Source organism: Babylonia areolata, chromosome 15, assembly GCF_041734735.1.
Source record: "Babylonia areolata isolate BAREFJ2019XMU chromosome 15, ASM4173473v1, whole genome shotgun sequence".
NCBI classification, from domain to species: domain Eukaryota; kingdom Metazoa; phylum Mollusca; class Gastropoda; order Neogastropoda; family Buccinidae; genus Babylonia; species Babylonia areolata.
In genome coordinates this window covers 35,002,970-35,016,549 of record NC_134890.1, presented here as the reverse complement: position 1 = coordinate 35,016,549, position 13,580 = coordinate 35,002,970, and the positions used below count along the sequence as shown (strand labels likewise).

The 13,580-nt window shown below is 47.9% G+C and overlaps 1 protein-coding gene across 6 annotated transcripts in view; it reads right to left on the bottom strand.

Moving 5' to 3' along the window:
* Positions 1-5,280: 5,280 nt before the first annotated feature.
* Positions 5,281-13,580, bottom strand: part of LOC143290602 (STE20-related kinase adapter protein alpha-like) — a 49,647-nt gene continuing 41,347 nt past the window's right edge. For all 6 annotated transcript variants that reach the window (XM_076600196.1, XM_076600197.1, XM_076600199.1 and 3 more), the window contains 3 exons: positions 13,501-13,580; positions 10,606-10,730; positions 5,281-8,638 (listed from right to left, as the gene is read on the bottom strand). The exon at positions 13,501-13,580 is cut by the window's right edge and continues 44 nt beyond it. In XM_076600196.1, coding sequence (XP_076456311.1) covers positions 8,568-8,638; positions 10,606-10,730; positions 13,501-13,580 — 276 coding nt within the window. In that variant the 3' untranslated portion in view covers positions 5,281-8,567. The remainder of the gene's footprint in view (positions 8,639-10,605; positions 10,731-13,500) is intronic.

The following is a 13,580-nucleotide window of genomic DNA, read 5'->3' as shown; positions in this document are numbered from 1 at the left end:
TGACTTACCTCCCTTCCCTATATTTGATCCAAATGAAGTTTGGTCCTTTTATGAACAAGAGATTTGACCACATCATCAGTTGCAAAATGGGGCAAAACCTTTTACATCCAAAGCTGCTTGTGAGGAGACATGCAGCCATGCTGGCAATTATGTACTGACATCACTTTCTCATTCTTCTCTTTCTTGAACTCAACCAAACAATCCATTGAACTGCTCAAGTGTGGAGCAACTTCTGTGACATTTTCCAGGTGTTCTGTCCTACCCCCTGTCCTGTTCCATGATTGATGTCAGCACTTCACAGCATGTGCATCAATCACTGTCACCAAGACTACAGAATCAGTGACAGTGTCAATGAAAAGATGATGTGAAGGATTTCACCACTACCTGCAGGTGATTCTGTCCTTACAGAATCCGTGACAGTATCAATGAAAAGATGATGTGAAGGATTTCACCACTACCTGCAGGTGATTCTGTCCTTACAGAATCAGTGACAGTGTCAATGAAAATAAGATAATGTGAAGGATTTCACCACTACCTGCAGGTGATTCTGCCCTTACAGAATGAGTGACATTGTCAATGAAAAGAAGATAATGTGAAGGATTTCACCACTACCTGCAGGTGATTCTGTCCTTAGAGAATGAGTGACATTGTCAATGAAAAGATAATGTGAAGGATTTCACCACTACCTGCAGGTGATTCTGTCCTTACAGAATGAGTGACATTGTCAATGAAAAGAAGATGATGTGAAGGATTTCACCACTACCTGCAGGTGATTCTGTCCTTACAGAATCAGTGACATTGTCAATGAAAAGAAGATGATGTGAAGGATTTCACCACTACCTGCAGGTGATTCTGTCCTTACAGAATGAGTGACATTGTCAATGAAAAGAAGATGATGTGAAGGATTTCACCACTACCTGCAGGTGATTCTGTCACATGTGAATGAGAAGGTCCAATGAAAGTTTCTGAACATTGTGAAAGAACAAGATGCTAGCAGTGTGACTTTCTGTTTTTGGCATTTTTCTCACTTTCTTGGTTTTCTACTTAAAAAAGAACCATGTTGTGTGTGTGTCTGTGTATGTGTGTGTGACCTTGTCGTGTGTGTGTGTGTGTGTGTGTGTGTGTGACCATGTCGTCTGTGTGTGTGTGTGTGTGTGTGTGTGACCATGTTGTGTGTGTGTCTGTGTGTCCATGTCGTGTGTGAGTCTCTGTGTGTGTGTGTGTGTGTGTGTGACCATGTCATGTGTCTGTGTGTGTGTGACCATGTCATGTGTCTGTGTGTGTGTGACCATGTCATGTGTCTGTGTGTGTGTGTGTTTGTGATCAAAGTTGACGTGTCTGTGTGTGAGTGTTCTTGGACAGCAGTTTACAACACAGGTATTCATGACACTAGTATTCAGATCAAAGTTGACGTGTCTGTGTGTGAGTGTTCTTGGACAGCAGTTTACAACACAGGTATTCATGACACATGTATTCAGATCAAAGTTGATGGCTTCAACAGCCGAGTGCTTGGAGCACTGGAATTTCAATTGAAAGGTAACAATGGCAGTGAGGGTGGGAGTGTGGTTGTTTAGGTCAACAGGTGTGCTGACCTCAAGGTCCAGGGTGTCAATGATGTCATCACAGGTGAAGGGGGAGAGGGTGGGAGTGTGGTTGTTCAGGTCAACAGGGGGGCTGACCTCAAGGTCCAGGGTGTCAATGATGTCATCACAGGTGAAGGGGGAGAGGGTGGGAGTGTGGTTGTTCAGGTCAACAGATGTGCTGACCTCAAGGTCCAGGGTGTCACACACTCCACAAACGTCAGACACCCCCCCCCCCCCCCCCCCCAAAACACATAACGACAGGTACACACTCTACAAATGACAAACACACACACTCTGCACACATAACGACACACACTCCACACACAGAAAGACTGATACACACACACCATACACATAACGATAGATACACATACTCCACACAGTGACAGATACACACCTGCACACATAATGACACACACCCCACACACATGACACATGCTCCACACACAGACTGATACACACACACCATACACATAACGACAGATACACATAATCCACACAGTGACAGACACGCAACCCACACACGACACATGCTCCACACACATAAAAACAAACACATACACCACACATATGATGACACACACACCACACACATGACAGATACACACACTCCACATACATAATGACAGATACACACACTCCACACACATGACAGATACACACACTCCACACACATAATGACAGATACACACACTCCACACACATAATGACAGATACACACACTCCACACACATGACAGATACACACACTCCACACACATAATGACAGATACACACACTCCACACACATGACAGATACACACACTCCACACACATAATGACAGATACACACACACCACACACATGACAGATACACACACTCCACACACATGACAGATACACACACTCCACACACATAATGACAGATACACACACACCACACACATGACAGATACACACACTCCACATACATAATGACAGATACACACACTCCACACACATAATGACAGATACACACACTCCACACAAATGACAGATACACACACACCACACACATAATGACAGATACACACACTCCACACACATAATGACAGATACACACACTCCACACACATAATGACAGATACACACACACCACACACATGACAGATACACACACTCCACACACATGACAGATACACACACTCCACACACATAATGACAGATACACACACTCCACACAAATGACAGATACACACACACCACTCACATAATGACAGATACACACACTCCACACACATGACAGATACACACACTCCACACACATAATGACAGATACACACACTCCACACAAATGACAGATACACACACACCACACACATAATGACAGATACACACACACCACACACATAATGACAGATACACACACACCACACACATAATGACAGATACACACACTCCACACACATAATGACAGATACACACACACCACACACATGACAGATACACACACACCACTCACATGACAGATACACACACTCCACACACATAATGACAGATACACACACTCCACACACATAATGACAGATACACACACTCCACACACATGACAGATACACACACTCCACACACATGACAGATACACACATTCCACACACATGACAGATACACACACTCCACACACATGACAGATACACACACTCCACACACATGACAGATACACACACACCACACACATGACAGATACACACACTCCACACACATGACAGATACACACACTCCACACACACATGACAGATACACACACTCCACACACATGACAGATACACACACTCCACACACATAATGACAGATACACACACACCACACACATGACAGATACACACATTCCACACACATGACAGATACACACACTCCACACACATGACAGATACACACACTCCACACACACATGACAGATACACACACTCCACACACATGACAGATACACACACTCCACACACATAATGACAGATACACACACACCACACACATGACAGATACACACATTCCACACACATGACAGATACACACATTCCACACACATGACAGATACACACACTCCACACACATGACAGATACACACACTCCACACACATAATGACAGATACACCCACACCACACACATGACAGATACACACACTCCACACACATAATGACAGATACACACACTCCACACACACATGACATACACACACTCCACACACATAATGACAGATACACACACTCCACACACATAATGACAGATACACACACACCACACACATGACAGATACACACACACACCACACACATGACAGATACACACACTCCACACAAATGACAGATACACACACACCACAGACATGACAGATACACACACACCACACACATAATGACAGATACACACACACCACACACATAATGACAGATACACACACTCCACATACATGACAGATACACACACACCACACACATGACAGATACACACACTCCACACACATTACAGATACACACACACCACACACATGACAGATACACACACTCCACACACATTACAGATACACACACACCACACACATGACAGATACACACACTCCACACACATAATGACAGATACACATACACCACACACATGACAGATACACACACACCACATACATAATGACACACACACCACACACATGACAGATACACACACACCACACACATGACAGATACACACACACCACACACATAATGACACACACACACCACACACATAATGACACACACACTCCACACACATAATGACAGATACACACACTCCACACACATAATGACAGATACACACACTCCACACACATGACAGATACACACACTCCACACACATAATGACAGATACACACACTCCACACACATAATGACAGATACACACACTCCACACACATAATGACACACACTCCACACACACAATGACACACACACCACACACATACAAGTAAATACACACACTCCACGCACCTAACAACACATACAATGGTAAATACACACACTCCATGCACCTAACAACACTTACAATGGTAAATACACACACTCCACGCACCTAACAACACATACAATGGTAAATACACACACTCCACGCACCTAACAACACATACAATGGTAAATACACACACTCCACGCACCTAACAACACATACAATGGTAAATACACACACTCCACGCACCTAACAACACATACAATGGTAAATACACACACTCCACGCACCTAACAACACATACAATGGTAAATACACACACTCCACGCACCTAACAACACATACAATGGTAAATACACACACTCCATGCACCTAACAACACATACAATGGTAAATACACACACTCCACGCACCTAACAACACATACAATGGTAAATACACACACTCCATGCACCTAACAACACATACAATGGTAAATACACACACTCCACGCACCTAACAACACATACAATGGTAAATACACACACTCCATGCACCTAACAACACATACAATGGTAAACACACACACTCCACACATATAACGACAGATACTCCATGAATGGCAAACACTCCACCCACACAACACACAGATACACACATTCAACTCACATAACAACAGATACACACTCAACAAATGACATATACAAACACTCCACCCATTTTACAACACACACACACACACACACACACACACACAGAGGAAAAGAAAACACCAGAAAGTCCATCATGTTTTGCCTGTTTATTGGATCAACTGTGACCAAACTGCAGTTACATGGCTTTATGTGTGTGTTAAATATTTGTGTTACGTTTTCTTATACGATCCAAACTAACAACCAGTGCAACCATCTCTAACCAAGAACTTTTCTGAGGATAAATCGAGGTATTTATCACTGCTTGGAGCATGAACATAATCTCATCTTAGGTTCCGAATAAAGCTGCCATCTTCTTTGCATCATCCTACAACAGAGCGCCATCTAAATGTGCCTCGCCCTACGACTAGCAAGTTTCCCTACCCCCTGTGACAGTTCTTGGTAAAGCCAGCTGAATGTTCAGACAGCCGGAAGCAAAGGGTGTGGAGGGGGTGTGGGGGAGACACCCAGCCAAGCCAGCGCAGAGAGCTGTGTGTGTGTGTTGTTAAAAATAGTGATCACTTCCCCAGACTGTTGCAACTTCCATCCAACTGTCCCCACCATGTTCAGACAGAAAACCTTGTCAGGGGAAATCTGCACACAACTTCTGCTTCAACTTGGTCCACACAGCAAAGCTGACATGTCAGATCACTGAAAGAAAGACAAATCAAGAGGCTGGAACCCGCTTTCATCACTTTCTGAACAGTCTTTGATTTTTTGAAAAACTACAATCTGGTTTCATGACTGACTGAACGGTCTTTGTTCTTTGAAAAAGATACACTGTTTTCAGAGCACTGTCTGCCAACAGAAGGGAGATAATGTCAGACCTGAAGCACAATGCACACAGCAGTCAGTGCACTGTCTGCCAACAGAAGGGAGATAATGTCAGACCTGAAGCACAATGCACACAGTGGTCAGTGCACTGTCTGCCAACAGAAGGGAGATAATGTCAGACCTGAAGCACAATGCACACAGCAGTCAGAGCACTGTCTGCCAACAGAAGGGAGATAATGTCAGACCTGAAGCACAATGCACACAGTGGTCAGTGCACTGTCTGCCAACAGAAGGGAGATAATGTCAGACCTGAAGCACAATGCACACAGCAGTCAGTGCACTGTCTGCCAACAGAAGGGAGATAATGTCAGACCTGAAGCACAATGCACACAGTGGTCAGTGCACTGTCTGCCAACAGAAGGGAGATAATGTCAGACCTGAAGCACAATGCACACAGTGGTCAGTGCACTGCCCACAGAGCAGCGTTGGCCCTGTGAGAGAGACAAAGACAAAGAAGAGACAAAGCAGTCCATCCATCGTCCACCAACTGCCGACCCAATCCATACACCACACATTGACTGACCAGCACACAGGCTGCAAAAACTTCAGCAGGGCTAGAGACATGTCAGAAACATAAAACAATATCTCAATCATATTAAACCCATATCAACCTTTTAGTTTTAGGCTTTGTTATGCCATTGTCTGACTAATTTTGGGTACAAAATACAGAAAAAAACTGCAGCTTCTTCATTGTGTCAAGCTGCTTGTGAATCCTTCAAAGAGAAATGAACAGCAAAGAAACGTGGCTGAGGTGTCACTGAACTATTGAATCCTTCAAAGAGAAATGAACAGCAAAGAAACGTGGCTGCAGTGTCACTGAACTATTGAATCCTTCAAAGAGAAATGACCCAAACAGCAAAGAAAAGTGGCTGAGGTGTCACTGAACTATTGAATCCTTCAAAGAGAAATGAACAGCAAAGAAACGTGGCTGAGGTGTCACTGAACTATTGAATCCTTCAAAGAGAAATGAACAGCAAAGAAACGTGGCTGCAGTGTCACTGAACTATTGAATCCTTCAAAGAGAAATGAACAGCAAAGAAACGTGGCTGCGGTGTCACTGAACTATTGAATCCTTCAAAGAGAAATGAACAGCAAAGAAACGTGGCTGAGGTGTCACTGAACTATTGAATCCTTCAAAGAGAAATGAACAGCAAAGAAACGTGGCTGCGGTGTCACTGAACTATTGAATCCTTCAAAGAGAAATGAACAGCAAAGAAACGTGGCTGAGGTGTCACTGAACTATTGAATCCTTCAAAGAGAAATGAACAGCAAAGAAACGTGGCTGCGGTGTCACTGAACTATTGAATCCTTCAAAGAGAAATGAACAGCAAAGAAACGTGGCTGCAGTGTCACTGAACTATTGAATCCTTCAAAGAGAAATGAACAGCAAAGAAAAGTGGCTGTGGTGTCACTGAACTATTGAATCCTTCAAAGAGAAATGAACAGCAAAGAAAAGTGGCTGTGGTGTCACTGAACTATTGAATCCTTCAAAGAGAAATGAACAGCAAAGAAACGTGGCTGCGGTGTCACTGAACTATTGAATCCTTCAAAGAGAAATGACCCAAACAGCAAAGAAAAGTGGCTGCGGTGTCACTGAACTATTGAATCCTTCAAAGAGAAATGAACAGCAAAGAAAAGTGGCTGTGGTGTCACTGAACTATTGAATCCTTCAAAGAGAAATGAACAGCAAAGAAATGTGGCTGCGGTGTCACTGAACTATTGAATCCTTCAAAGAGAAATGACCCAAACAGCAAAGAAACGTGGCTGCGGTGTCACTGAACTATTGAATCCTTCAAAGAGAAATGACCCAAACAGCAAAGAAAAGTGGCTGCGGTGTCACTGAACTATTGAATCCTTCAAAGAGAAATGAACAGCAAAGAAAAGTGGCTGTGGTGTCACTGAACTATTGAATCCTTCAAAGAGAAATGACCCAAACAGCAAAGAAAAGTGGCTGTGGTGTCACTGAACTATTGAATCCTTCAAAGAGAAATGAACAGCAAAGAAACGTGGCTGCAGTGTCACTGAACTATTGAATCCTTCAAAGAGAAATGACCCAAACAGCAAAGAAAAGTGGCTGTGGTGTCACTGAACTATTGAATCCTTCAAAGAGAAATGACCCAAACAGCAAAGAAACGTGGCTGCGGTGTCACTGAACTATTGAATCCTTCAAAGAGAAATGACCCAAACAGCAAAGAAAAGTGGCTGCGGTGTCACTGAAATGTCAATGGCTCCCAACTCCCTCCCCAGTGTCCAAGTCCACTTCAAGTGAACACGATATGTGCAGTAAGTACAAAACACGTTTCACTCCACCCCCACACAATCATCGTCTATTTGGAAAATGCTAACATCAATAACTGAGGAGTTTGAATGAAAATACAGAAATGAATCACGTTAACACATTCACAACTCTTTACAACTCACACACATACACACCAGTTTCATTCACACAGTCACTGTCTTCTGAAGACCCCCAAATCAGCGAATAAAGCAGTTGCTTCAGTAACATTGAAGTCCGAGCCACTGAGATGTTTTGTCATATAGCGTGACGTCAAAAGGTCCAGTCTTCTTCCATGGTCACTTGACTCAACTGTCTGGCCATGTCCTCATCCACACTGGAATCTGCACAACACCAGTACAACATTAATGATAATAATAATAATAATGATAACAATAATGATAATAATGGGTATCTGTAATGCTCTCTACATGGGGTGAGGGGTGAGGGATGAGGGGTGGGGTGAGGGGTGAGGGGTGAGGGATGAGGGGTGGGGGATGAAGGGTGGGGTGAGGGATGAGGGGTGAGGGATGAGGGGTGGGGGATGAGGGGTGAGGGATGAGGGGTGGGGTGAGAGATGAGGAGTGAGGGATGAGGGGTGGGGGTGAGGGGTGAGGGATGAGGGGTGGGGTGAGGGGTGAGGGATGAGGGGTGAGGGATGAGGGGTGGGGTGAGGGATGAGGGGTGAGGGATGAGGGGTGAGGGATGAGGTGAGGGATGGGGGAAGAGGGGTGGGGTGAGGGGTGAGGGATGAGGGGTGAGGGATGAGGGGTGAGGTGAGGGATGGGGGAAGAGGGGTGGGGTGAGGGATGAGGGGTGAGGGATGAGGGGTGAGGTGAGGGATGGGGGAAGAGGGGTGGGGTGAGGGGTGAGGGATGAGGTGTGGGGGATGAGGGGTGGGGGATGAGGGGTGAGGGATGAGGGGTGGGGGGAGAGGGATGAGGGATGATGGGTAGGGTGAGGGATGAGGGGTGAGGTGAGGGGTGAGGGGTGGGGGATGAGGGGTGGGGTGAGGGGTGAGGGGTGGGGGATGAGGGGTGGGGTGAGGGGTGAGGGGTGGGGGATGAGGGGTGGGGGGTGGGGGAAGAGGGATGAGGGATGAGGGGTAGGGTGAGGGATGAGGGGTGAGGGTGGGGGATGAGGGGTGGGGGATGAGGGGTGGGGGGTGGGGGAAGAGGGATGAGGGGTAGGGTGAGGGATGAGGGGTGAGGTGAGGGGTGGGGGATGAGGGGTGGGGTGAGGGGTGAGGGGTGGGGGATGAGGGGTGGGGGGTGGGGGAAGAGGGATGAGGGATGAGGGGTAGGGTGAGGGATGAGGGGTGAGGGTGGGGGATGAGGGGTGGGGGATGAGGGGTGAGGGTGGGGGATGAGGGGTGAGGGTGGGGGATGAGGGGTGGGGTGAGGGATGAGGGGTGGGGGAAGGGGTGAGGGATGAGGGGTGGGGTGAGGGGTGGGGGATGAGGGGTGAGGTGAGGGGTGAAGGATGAGGGGTGAGGTGAGGGGTGGGGTGAAGGATGAGGTTAGGGATCAGGTGTGGGGTGAGGGATGAGGGTTGAGTGATGAGGGGTGGGATGAGGGGTGAGGGATGAGGTGAGGGATGAGGGATGAGGTGAGGGATGAGGGGTGGGGGATGAGGGATGAGGTGAGGGGTGAGGTGAGGGATGAGGGGTGGGGGTGAGGGATGAGGTGAGGGATGAGGGGTGGGGGATGAGGGGTGATGTGAGGGGTGAGGGATGAGGTGAGGTGAGGGGTGAGGTGAGGGATGAGGGGTGGGGGGGTGAGGGATGAGGGGTGAGGTGAGGGATGAGGTGAGGGATGAGGGGTGATGTGAGGGGTGATGTGAGGGGTGAGGGATGAGGTGAGGGGTGAGGTGATGGGTGATGTGAGGGGTGATGAGGTGAGGGGTGAGGTGAGGGATGAGGTGAGGGATGAGGGGTGAGGGATGAGGTGAGGGGTGAGGAATGAGGTGAGGTGAGGGGGGTGAGGGTGAGGGTAGGGGTGAGGGGGGGTATGGAGGTGAGGGGTGAGGGAGGTGAGGGATGAGTGAGGGATGAGGGGTGAGGGGCAAAGTGAGGGTGAGGGGTGAGGTGTGGGATGAGGGGTGGGGGGTGAGGGATGAGGGATGAGGGGTGGGTGGTGAGGGATGAGGGGTGGGGGATGAGGGGTGGGGGATGGTGGGGGATGAGGGGTGGGGGATGAGGGGTGAGAGGCAAAGTGAGGTGTGAGGGATGAGGTGTGGGATGAGGGGTGGGGGGTGAGGGATGAGGGGTGGGGGGTGAGGGATGAGGGGTGAGGGGTGAAGTCACACTGACCTGTGGGCATGGTGGGCAGGTTGGTGAGGGGGGTGACAGGATGCAGGGTGGCTGGGACCACCTCTGTGGACGAACTGCGTAACGACTTGAAGCACGGGTGGTTCAGCAACTGACTTGCTGACGGCCTGCAACAACCCAGCCAATCAACTATTCTGTTACCAAATAATACTGCAACAACCCAGCCAATCAACGATCTGTTACCTAATAATACTGCAACAACCCAGCCAATCAATTATCTGTTACCTAATAATACTGCAACAACCCAGCCAATCAACTCTTCTGTTACCAAATAATACTGCAGCAACCCAGCCAATCAACGATCTGTTACCTAATAATACTGCAACAACCCAGCCAATCAACTATTCTGTTACCAAATGATACTGCAACAACCCAGCCAATCAACTATTCTGTTACCAAATGATACTGTAACCAGCAACCAAGGTTTCCTGCCATCAGTAACAAAGAAAACACTCAGCACACCTTCAACAATTTCAAACAAAATGTATTTTTTCTCCACACACACACACATCTGTGGACAGGGTTTTTCTCCACACACACACACACCTGTGGACAGGGTTTTTCTCCACACACACACACCTGTGGGCAGGGTTTTTCTCCACACACACACACACCTGTGGGCAGGGTTTTTCTCCACACACACACACATCTGTGGACAGGGTTTTTCTCCACACACACACACCTGTGGACAGGGTTTTTCTCCACACACACACACCTGTGGACAGGGTTTTTCTCCACACACACACACATGTGGACAGGGTTTTTCTCCACACACACACACACCTGTGGACAGGGTTTTTCTCCACACACACACCAGTGGGCAGGGTTTTTCTCCACACACACACACACATGTGGACAGGGTTTTTCTACACACACACACACCTGTGGACAGGGTTTTTCTACACACACACACACACACACATGTGGGCAGGGTTTTTCTCCACACACACACCTGTGGACAGGGTTTTTCTCCACACACACACACCTGTGGACAGGGTTTTTCTACACACACACACACACACACACATGTGGGCAGGGTTTTTCTCCACACACACACCAGTGGGCAGGGTTTTTCTCCACACACACACATGTGGACAGGGTTTTTCCTCCACACACACACACACCTGTGGACAGGGTTTTTCTCCACACACACACACCTGTGGACAGGGTTTTTCTCCACACACACACCAGTGGGCAGGGTTTTTCTCCACACACACACATGTGGACAGGGTTTTTCCTCCACATACACACCTGTGGACAGGGTTTTTCTCCACACACACACCAGTGGGCAGGGTTTTTCTCCACACACACACACACATGTGGACAGAGTTTTTCTCCACACACACACACCAGGTTACCTGTGGGCAGGGTTTTTCTCCAGACACACACCAGGTTACCTGTGAGCAGGGTTTTTCTCCACACACACACCAGGTTACCTGTGGACAGGTTTTTTTCTCCACATACACACACACCAGGTTACCTGTGAGCAGGGTTTTTCTCCACACACCAGGTTACCTGTGGGCAGGTTTTTTCTCCACACACACACACACCAGGTTACCTGTGAGCAGGGTTTTTCTCCACACACACACCAGGTTACCTGTGGACAGGTTTTTTCTCCACACACACACACACCAGGTTACCTGTGAGCAGGGTTTTTCTCCAGACACCAGGTTACCTGTGGGCAGGTTTTTTCTCCACACACACACACACCAGGTTACCTGTGAGCAGGGTTTTTCTCCACACACACACCAGGTTACCTGTGAGCAGGGTTTTTCTCCACACACACACCAGGTTACCTGTGAGCAGGGTTTTTCTCCAGACACACACCAGGTTACCTGTGAGCAGGGTTTTTCTCCAGACACACACCAGGTTACCTGTGAGCAGGGTTTTTCTCCACACACACACCAGGTTACCTGTGGACAGGGTTTTTCTCCAGACACACACACACCAGGTTACCTGTGGGCAGGGTTTTTCTCCAGACACACACCAGGTTACCTGTGGGCAGGGTTTTTCTCCACACACACACCAGGTTACCTGTGGGCAGGGTTTTTCTCCAGACACACACACACCAGGTTACCTGTGAGCAGGGTTTTTCTCCAGACACACACACCAGGTTACCTGTGAGCAGGGTTTTTCTCCAGACACACACACCAGGTTACCTGTGAGCAGGGTTTTTCTCCAGACACACACCAGGTTACCTGTGAGCAGGGTTTTTCTCCAGACACACACACACCAGGTTACCTGTGAGCAGGGTTTTTCTCCAGACACACACACACCAGGTTACCTGTGAGCAGGGTTTTTCTCCACACACACACCAGGTTACCTGTGGGCAGGGTTTTTCTCCAGACACACACCAGGTTACCTGTGGGCAGGGGTTTTCTCCATACACCAGGTTACCTGTGGACAGGGTTTTTCTCCACACACACACACACCAGGTTACCTGTGGGCAGGGTTTTTCTCCACACACACACACACCAGGTTACCTGTGGGCAGGGTTTTTCTCCACACACACACACACCAGGTTACCTGTGAGCAGGGTTTTTCTCCACACACACACACACCAGGTTACCTGTGAGCAGGGTTTTTCTCCAGACACACACACACCAGGTTACCTGTGAGCAGGGTTTTTCTCCACACACACACCAGGTTACCTGTGAGCAGGGTTTTTCTCCACACACACCAGGTTACCTGTGAGCAGGGTTTTTCTCCATACACACACCAGGTTACCTGTGAGCAGGGTTTTTCTCCACACACACCAGGTTACCTGTGAGCAGGGTTTTTCTCCAGACACACACCAGGTTACCTGTGGGCAGGGTTTTTCTCCAGACACACCAGGTTACCTGTGAGCAGGGTTTTTCTCCACACACACCAGGTTACCTGTGGGCAGGGTTTTTCTCCAGACACATAGACACCAGGTTGTGAAGGTTGGGATCAAAGGTGCGTTGGAAAAAAATGTT